Source organism: Myotis lucifugus, unplaced genomic scaffold, assembly GCF_000147115.1.
Source record: "Myotis lucifugus unplaced genomic scaffold, Myoluc2.0 scaffold_30, whole genome shotgun sequence".
NCBI classification, from domain to species: domain Eukaryota; kingdom Metazoa; phylum Chordata; class Mammalia; order Chiroptera; family Vespertilionidae; genus Myotis; species Myotis lucifugus.
The window spans coordinates 1,091,235-1,100,748 of NW_005871078.1; the positions used below are offsets into that span (position 1 = coordinate 1,091,235).

At 38.2% G+C, this 9,514-nt stretch overlaps 1 protein-coding gene across 4 annotated transcripts in view; it reads right to left on the reverse strand.

Moving 5' to 3' along the window:
* Positions 1–5,496: 5,496 nt before the first annotated feature.
* The window catches only part of IRAK4 (interleukin 1 receptor associated kinase 4), a 27,756-nt gene continuing 23,738 nt past the window's right edge, over positions 5,497–9,514 (reverse strand). For 2 of the 4 annotated variants that reach the window (XM_023752276.1, XM_006086724.3), the window contains 2 exons: positions 6,967–7,125; positions 5,497–6,833 (listed from right to left, as the gene is read on the reverse strand). In XM_023752276.1, coding sequence (XP_023608044.1) covers positions 6,798–6,833; positions 6,967–7,125 — 195 coding nt within the window. In that variant the 3' untranslated portion in view covers positions 5,497–6,797. Of the gene's footprint in view, positions 6,834–6,966; positions 7,126–7,640; positions 7,753–9,514 lie in introns of those variants that run through there. The other 2 variants (XR_002828709.1, XM_023752277.1) reach the window with 2 other exon arrangements.

Sequence of the window (9,514 nt, forward strand, 5' to 3'; positions counted from 1 at the left end):
GCATGCTTGCGCGGTTTGCCTGGAGCCGTTGGAATCGATGCTACGTATTAACGCCGTAGTGGTCGTGATATACTAAGTTCTTCGGCGAGTAAGGGACTCTACTCTTGTTGAGATATTTTGATTTTTCGCATCCTCACATTTTTTTTTTTTTTTTTTTTGCGAAAACTGTACAGCCATACATTATAAAAAGTCCTGATTCTAGGGCTTCATATCCAGATATTTTGATACACTAGGTAGACCCAGGAATCAGTTCCACAAATAATTCATGTGTAGACACGAATGGGTACAGTTTGCATTAAATGATGTAAATTGAATAAAATATTTTCCTTCCATGCAGTCAAAAAACTTCATGAGTATTACCATATACTGGTATAAAGTGGTTATGATTTGTGGTGACATACAGAATAAAATCTGGTCCTTACTGTTGCCCACTAGCCTCTGTATGTCTTAGCCCATGGCGCTCTCCTCCCTTGGTTTGCTCTTTATTAATGTTCTCTATTTGGTAAGACATTGTTCTCGTACTTTCCTTTAGTTCTTTAAATATAATTCCCTTTAGCTCTTTGAACATGTTTAAAGTAGACAATTCAAAGTCTTAGTCTAGTAAGTATAACATCTGAGCTTCCTCAGGTACTGTTTCTATTGATTTTTTTTCCTGGGTAGCTATGGGCCATACCTGGTTGTCTCTTCTTATGCCATTTTTTGTTGAAAAGTGAGCATTTAAAAAATATAATGTGGCAATTCTGGAAATCAGACGCTGTCCCCTCCCCAATGTTTGCTGTGGTTGCTAATTATTAGTTACTTGCTGTTTTTTTATTGTTGTTGTTTGTTTTTGGTGACTTAAGTAAACTAATTCTGTGAAGTCTGTTTTCTTTATGATGTGTGGCCACTGAAATCTCTACTCAGATTCATCATCAGCTAATGAATGGACAAACTTCCTTAAACATCTATAACCAATAAATCTCCCAGTATTTGCAAGGGGCTCTGTATACATGTCAAGACACCTTCCACCGCAGTTTAGACTTTGCCTTAGTCTTTACTTCTTACTTGTATGGAGCCTGAAGGTCAGCCAGAGGTAAAGCTTGCAATGGTTCTCAACCTGTGGGTCGCGACCCCTTTGGCGGTTGAACGACCCTTTCACAGGGGTCGCCTAAGACCATCCTGCATATCAGATATTTACATGACGATTCATAACAGTAGCAACATTACAGTTATGAAGTAGCAACGAAAATAATTTTATGGTTGGGTCACAACAAGAGGAACTGTATTTAAAGGGCCAGAAGGTTGAGAACCACTGGCTTAGAGCCTTCTCAGGTCCTTTTAATGTTGAGCATGTGCATGGCTTTACACATGTACATGGCTTTCTAGGTTCCCAGGCATATGTTGGGGATTTTCAAAGCTGTAATGGATATCTCGCTCCTCAGCTTTTTCTTTTAAGCTTTTTAGCCTATTGTTTGTCCCAACTGTTATTTATCACCTCAGACAGCTGTGATTACAATATTTGCCAGTAAATGTTTTTGACAAATGACTCCAGGGAGAGGCTTTTAGTGCTAGGTGAGATTTAGGTCAAATAAAGAGAAGCCTTTGAATGGGGTCTTCCAGGGGACTGCCAGAGAGATCAAATAATGACATTTCTTTCAGAATAAGGCTTTGAAAAAGCTCCAGCTCTGTTCTCCCTCTGGTACCAAGAATGTGGCTGTTATTTTTCAAGGCTACCACTGAGCAAGGAATGAGAGACTAGAATAAGTTAATATGCCACAAAGCTTGCTCTTACTGAGATTCAGCTGGTTTTCTTGTTTGCTGCAAGCCTTTGGTTAGTTTCCAGTTCTGAAAAAGTCAATTCTGAACATTTTTGCCAGCTTTTTCATTGTTTTTATGGAAAGGTGAGTTTTCAGAGCTCCTTTGACATTTGCGAGGTCTAAATATTTAAAGGCAGATATTATTGGTCTTTCTTGGCCAAAAAAAAAGAATGTTGTATGGCAAGGCTTCCTAATATGTTTAACAGAGTAAATGATCACATGTTCCCTCCGCTAACTTATGAATTGATTTAAGAATATTTCACCAAAGAATGCCACTAATGGAAGTGATATTGAGTTTTGTGTGTTTTTTAAACATACTGGTCAGCATTTCAAAATTTTTAAGGACACTAACTTATGATAGTCAAACTCTGTTATCACTATAAAGATGGATGCTACTCTTCCTCTAACATATATGATGGGGATATGCATCTCTTTATAATAAAAGTTGTTTCATTTTTGAGACATTTTTATAAATGGTCTGAGGTGCTAAGGATGTAGACCCTGTTTAAATGTTTAACTCCCCACCCCAAGTTTTATTGAGTTATAACTGACATAAAAGATTGCATAAGTTTAAGGGGTAGAACAGTTTAAGGTGTACAATGTGTTGATTTGATACACTTATATATTGTAAAATGATTACCACCATAGCATTAGCTAATTTTTAATTCTTAAAAGAGGTGGAGATACCATTTGGCTCTTAGAATGGCTATAGCAAGAGATAGGGTCCCACAGTCTAGGGCTTGGATTTCAGCATTGCAGCCTGAAATGATCAGTCTGTAAAGATTTAATTCATGCTAAACTTTCAAAAGCTTTAGGTATAAACCAGAGTGTGATTTTGTTAATCATAAAAAGACATTCTGCAATAGAAACTGATAGGTAGTTGTAATATGTAGATTGTCACTGTGCATTACCTTCTAAAAGGCAAATCCAGGCAAGAAATAATAAGTCAAAATACAAAAGCTGCTACATAAGCATGGAGTTAGTGCAGGGAAAACAGGTTGGATGACCTTCACAAAAATCTTCACCAAACTTCCCTGATGTATGAATAGCCAGTAGAGAAAAATATCTGACATCATCTGGAACACAATATTCCTTTCCCCAGGACAGCAGGAGAAACATTATGATGAAGTCTTATTCTTGGCTCACTGCTGACCTAAAGACCTCTGATAACACCAGTAACACAAAAATAGAACTTGATTCAGTTTAAGTTTTTATTTCTTTTCTCTAAGCTAAAGTATATTCTAGTTATTCCCGATACTATATTCTGATAAGTCTTTTCTTTTTTTGAAATATATTTTATTGACCCTCCACAGAGAGGAAGGGAGAGGGAAAGGGATACAGAGTTAGCAACATCTATGAGAGAGAAACATCGATTCAGCTGCCTCCTGCACGCCCCCTACTGGGGATGTGCCCGCAACCCAGGCACATGCTCCCGACCGGAATCGAACATGGGACCCCTCAGACCTCAGGCCGATGCTCCATCCGCCGAGCCAAACCAGCCAGGGCTAGTCTTTTCTTTTTAATTATATATTTTTTTAGCTTGGGTGTTGTTAAAGCTTCCTAGCTGAGCAAATCCCTCTATCATTATACCAAATAAAAAAAAAAATAATGTAACTACATGAAGTGTTGGATCTATTAGCTTGACTATGGTAATCATTTCACAATTTATACATATATTAAGCCATCAAGTTAAATACCTTATGTATATATACTTTATTGACTTCAGAGAGGAAGGGAGAGGAAGAGATAGAAACATCAATGATGAGAGAGAATCATCAATTGGCTGCCTCCTGCACACCCCCACCCCCTGGAATTGAGCCCACAATCTGGGCATGAGCCCTGACTGGGGATTGAACTGTGACCTTCTAGTTCATAGGTTGATGCTCAACCACTGAGCCATGCTGGCCAGGCTATATACAATTTTCATTTGTCAAGAATACCACAATAAAGCTGGAAAATAAAATATATGCTGATTTTGAAAGTGAATAATAGGACTATAAATGGCTGAGACCTATGGCCATTTTACTATCATATATTTACAGAACCAAAAAGTGGACAGAGCCGTAAATGCTTTAGAATGTCTTAAATTTCTCTTAATTATATATTAGAAAAATAAAGCAAAACATGACTAATTGTTCTTATTACCTGCTTGCTCCTCATATTGAGGTAAATACAATTTAAAAATTTGAGTTGGCTAACTAGCAAACCAATGGGTCAGAAACATGGGAATAAAAACAGTTGCTCTTTCTGGAAATGGGGTCTGTGGGTGGTTCTCAACCACTTTTGTCATTGCTCATTGGTTTGCACAATCAGTTGTTGGAGGAAACATTAAAAGTTCACATCAAAACTTGCAAAACCTGTCAAAAGTTTTTTTCAAAAATCTGTTTAAAATATTCTGCTTCTATACAAAATTAGGGGGAAGCATATTCCAAATGAAGTTAAGAAAAAGCTTTAACTAGATGTCACCCCACATTTTTCATTTCTGCCTGAGGGAAACAGTACAAATAGCCTGAACATTATTCTCAGAACTTTAGTGAAAGTCATGTTCATGTGTGAGCTGAGCACAACCCTCTGCTGCTCAGTCCCATAGCTGAGTGAGTCACACAAGCTCAGCGGCCCATGATGCATCAGATGCCATCAGGCAGAAAGATGAAACAGTGTGGTGATACCTTTGAGTCTTAGATTTACTGTATTATTGCTGCCCAAAGAGGTAAGGTACAGTCTTATTGTGGGGGAAGCTATGTCTAATTTTGGTAAATCTGATATCAATTCCATTTGATGGAATGAAAACATCTACCAAATAACATCACAAAAATTTCAAAATCAAAAATATAGTTTACTCATTTAAAAATTTGAGTATAGTTTGGTAACAGTTTACAATAAGAGATATAAATATGTAATTTTATGTAAATGATTTTATTTCAAGAAATAGTTAATTATATTTTAAAATAACATAATTATGTTCAATATCATGCCTCAAATTATGTGGGTTCCCATTGAAGTTGATTTAATTAAGTCATTTTACTTATTTTTCTTTTTCCTTTTCAACTAGCAAATGTTTCTTTCTGCTTAAATACTGAGCTAACAAGGTGATTAGAAAGATGTGTTATTTTTGATTCCCAGGAAAACATTTAGGAAGGTCTAAACGATATAATATAGAGGATGAGCATTTTCTACTGTAGCTAACTGTACATATTCTTGTTCTGAGTGTGTTAATGAAATAACTAAAGATAGAAAGCTTACTGAATGAACGAGTGAATAATTGCAGCCACTCGGCATTTCTTCTATACATATTAGCTTTTCTATCAGCCAGTTTTCATGATTAAGTAAATTACTTCCTTCTGCTCACCCAAATCTGAAAAATCAATTTTCAAATAATATAAACCAATTGAAAATTTTAAACTTAGGAGAAATTATTAAAAGTCATTTAAACAAATCAATTCATCACTACTATCCAGAGGTTTCTCACTCTCTGTAGTAGAACAAACAACAAAAGAGAAGCGACTGAGGAAAATCGAGAAATCCAGTGAAAGTCAGTACACTGCAACCCCCTGGTGTATATACACACTGTTTAATCCCTATCAACCCCTTGAGCATGAGCAGAATTTGTGAACATGATGGTATATCACCATGGGAGAATCATCAAGGGAATATCTGCATTCATTTTCTATAGCTGCATAATAACTTACCATAGACTTAGTAGCTTATAGCAACTCATTTATTATGTCACAGTTCTGTATGTAGGAAGTACAGGCACAGCTCAGCTAGATTCGCTGAAGGTCTCACAAGGCCGAAATTTTGGTGTTAGCTGGGACTACAGCATCATCTGAAGTCTGGAATACTCTTCTAAGCTAATTTAGGCTGTAAGAAGAATTCAGTTTCTTGTGGCTATAGATCTGAAGTCCCAGCCAGAAGGTAGCTCTCATCTCCTGAAAGGCACCCTTAGGTCTTAGCCAATGTGGCCTTCTTACAACATGGGAGCTTCCTTCTTCAAGGCCCACAGGAGAATCTCTCAGACTTCTTGCAAGAGCTCACCTTAGGTCAGACCCACCCAGCACAGTCCCTGTTGATACTCAAAGTCAGCTGATTAGGAACCTTAACTGCATTGCAAAATTCCATCAACTTTGCTATGTAATATAATCTAATTATGGCCATATCACCGGAATATCATCTGGGAATATTTGGCTTGTGGTGAATAATTGCTTAAAAGAGCTCACTGTGGCCTGGCCAGCATGGCTCAGTGGTTTGAGCATCAACCTATGAACCAGGAGGTCACGGTTCGATTCCTAGTTGGGGCACATGCTTGGGTTGTGTTCTTGATCCCCAGTGTGGGGTGTGCAGGAGGCAGCCGATTAATGATTCTTTCTCATCATTGATGTTTCTATCTCTCTCTCACTCTCTGAAATCAATAAAAATAAAAAAATAAATTAAAAAAAGAGCTCATTGTGAACATGACCCTATAAACAAATGACTGTAAAAGTTTTATAATCATCTATATAAAATTTAAATTTTATATCACTTTATAAGTACTTTGTAAACATTCTGCATCCTTTGATTTTCACGACTACTTGTCAGAGAGGTACAGTAAGTATAATCCAATGCCACAGGTGAAAAAAACCAAGCTCAAAGCAGCGAAGAGATTGACCGTAGCTTTATAGAAAATTAGTAGTGGAGTTAGGCCTTTTCATTCTATAGTCCAGTCCTCTTTTTTGCTAATCCTGTAGTTTTCAAATTGTGTTTGGTGAGGTTCCAAGAAGACGTTTCAAGACGTTTACTGCACGAATGGAGGGTGACACTAAGAAGTTCAGGCCAACCATTGATATGGCAGCTCTACTTTTGTTTCTTCTGTATGTTGGGGGTTCCACATAAGCTTTAATAACCACTGCACTGCATCATGCTGCTTTGTTAAAGGTAAAAAAGAATGTTTACCAGAACATTTAGTCTAGAAAATGGTTTTGATAGCTGTATATTAAAAAGCCAAGAGTCTATTCTTCTAAAGTTTTAAGAAGCCATCATTTCTTGCAGCAGCTGTTGGACCTTTTATAAAGACAGAGAGAAAAAAACAAAACAAAAAGAACTGTATTAAATAGTTGTTTTGAAATGCACACTTAAGGAAAAAATGACAAATCGCACCTCCTTCACTTTTTAAATAAGTATAAAAAATTAATACCATCTTAATGTCTGGTCTCTTATTTTTCTTTTCATTCAGACATTGACTGGCAACAGAATACATAGTTTCAATGGAAGTGAAATCAATGTCATTCATCTTCTTATCAACATAATCTTCAATTGTCTTTTCTTCATCTTCAATTTCTTCTTTAATATCTAGCTTTAAAACAAGTGTTAAAACTTTGAGTTGCAAATGAAAGTGAAAAAAATCAGAACATAAATCTTAATTATTTAATCTACTTCATAATAATATGTACTCTCTTTAAAAATATATTTTTATTTATTTCAGAGAGGTAGGGGGAGGGAGGGAGGGAAGGAGGGAGGGAGGGAGGGAGAGAGAGAAACATCCATGATGGAGAAACAATTGATTGGCTGTGTCCTGTAAGCCCCCTACTGAGGACTTAGCCCACAACCCAGGCATGTGCCCTGATTGGGAATCAAACCCTGACCTCCTGGTTCATAGCTCAACCCCTGAGCCACACCAGCTGGGCTGTAATCTTATTTTGTTTTCTACTTTATAACCTTGTTAAGAACTGAAGACATACAGAAGAAACCTTATTTATTTATTTATACATACATACATACCTACCTCCTAGGTACTTTTCATTTGCCGTCTAACTTTTGTATTTATGCTACTGAGCTAACTGCTGTCATGCTCCCATTTGCAGCACTTACTATGCTGCCAGTGCAGGATGGTCTGCTTCTTGATTTGCTCCTGATAACACAGTTCCAACTTCTGAAAACAGACTCCCCTCCCTTCATTCAAACTTCTCTGTGAGTACTCAAACTGTTGAATCAAAGAGACAGAGGAAGGAGGAAAAGGGAGGCAGGGTCATGGTGAAAAATGAATGGGGAGAGAGGAATAGGACTAGGATGATGGACTAGTGGGTTCAGCAATGGCCCCCAAAAGATATATCCAAGTCCTAATCCCCAGAACCTGTGAGTGTGGCTGTATTTGGAGAAAACTATCTTTGCAGATGTCGTTAAGTTACCCAGGTGGGCCCTAAATCCAATGACGAGCATCTGTATAAGAGACAGAAAGAGAAGAAAACAGACACAGAAGAGAAGACGACATGATCACAGAGGCAGAAACTGGAGTGATGTGGCTACAAGTCAAGGCATGCCAACAGCCACCAGAAGCTGGAAGAGGTGAGGAAAGATTCTCCCCTAGAGTTTTCCAGAGTAATGTGACCCTGACAAAACCTTGATTTCAGACTTCTGGCTTCCAGAACTGTGGGAATACATTTTTGTCATTTTAAGCCTGAGTGTGCAGTAATTTTTTTATTTTTTACGGCAGTGCTAGGAAACATACAGATGGCAAAGACTATTTTGTGAGGTGGACTATGAAGTCTCCAGAAACTTCCAAAAGAATGACCAAAGTATTCGGGTAATACCATAATATAGTGATATAGTTACACTTGCATTAAAATCTTATTACTTTATAGTCATGTCACATTCAAACCTTAAGAATAAATCAGAGAGTATAATCTTCCTTGAAGTATTATGATTTTCACTATTACTTGAGGATCCATAAAACTTGTGACTGAGATGGACTCTATGTCTTTCTGTATTACATCCTTATTCAAACCAAAATTTCGAGGCTTTTATAATATTTTGAAGGAGGAAAAAAAGTCTCAGGTGGAAAGATGGAAAATTTTAGGCCTTTAGACAGGTAGGCCTTGTAAAATGTAAGGTAGCAAAACACTTTGTTTTTTAACTGTCCTCCTGTATGATTAATCTACACACTTTCTCTGTATAATTCAATCAATAACCAAAGCTTTATCTATGCCTGTACATTAATGGCTCAAAAACTGCATCTCCAGCCTAGGCTTCTTTCCTGACCACCAACCACCAATGAGACAGAGAATTTTAAATGTGTGTGTACCATGGTAAAAAATTTATAAAAATAATAACTTTTACAATAACATTATGTTCTCTAAATATACTTTAATGTGAAGTATTATATAACATGTAATATTGCATTACTTCATATCCAGGAAACTGTGGAAAGCTTTATAATGTAGCTTTATAAGATAAAGTTTTAATCTGTAGCAATATTGTAATATATAGATACTAGTGGCCCGGTGCACGAAATTTGTGCACAAGGGAGGGGATGTTATTCAGCCTGGCCTGCACCCTCTCCAATCTGAGACCCCTCGAAGGATGTCCTACTGCCAGTTTACAGGGATCGGGCCTAAACCGGCAGTCTGACATCCCTCTTGCAATCTGAGACTGCTGGCTCCTAACCACTCACCTGCCTGCCTGCCTGCCTGCCTGACTGTCCCTAACCACTCTGCCTGCTGGCCAGCTCGCCCCCAACTGCCCCATGCCGCCGGTCTGGTGCCTCCAAATGCCTCCCCCCCCCGCCAGGGTGATCACCCCAACTGCATCCCGTGGGAGTGTGTTGCGCCCAATGCTTCCCCTGGAAGCTGGGCAACCCAAAACACCCCCTGGGGCTGGTTGGCCCCCCATCCCTCCCCCCCTGGAAGGGTTTGCCCCCCAAAGGGGCCCCCTGCGGGGGGGGGACACCCAAAAAAACCCCCCCCCCC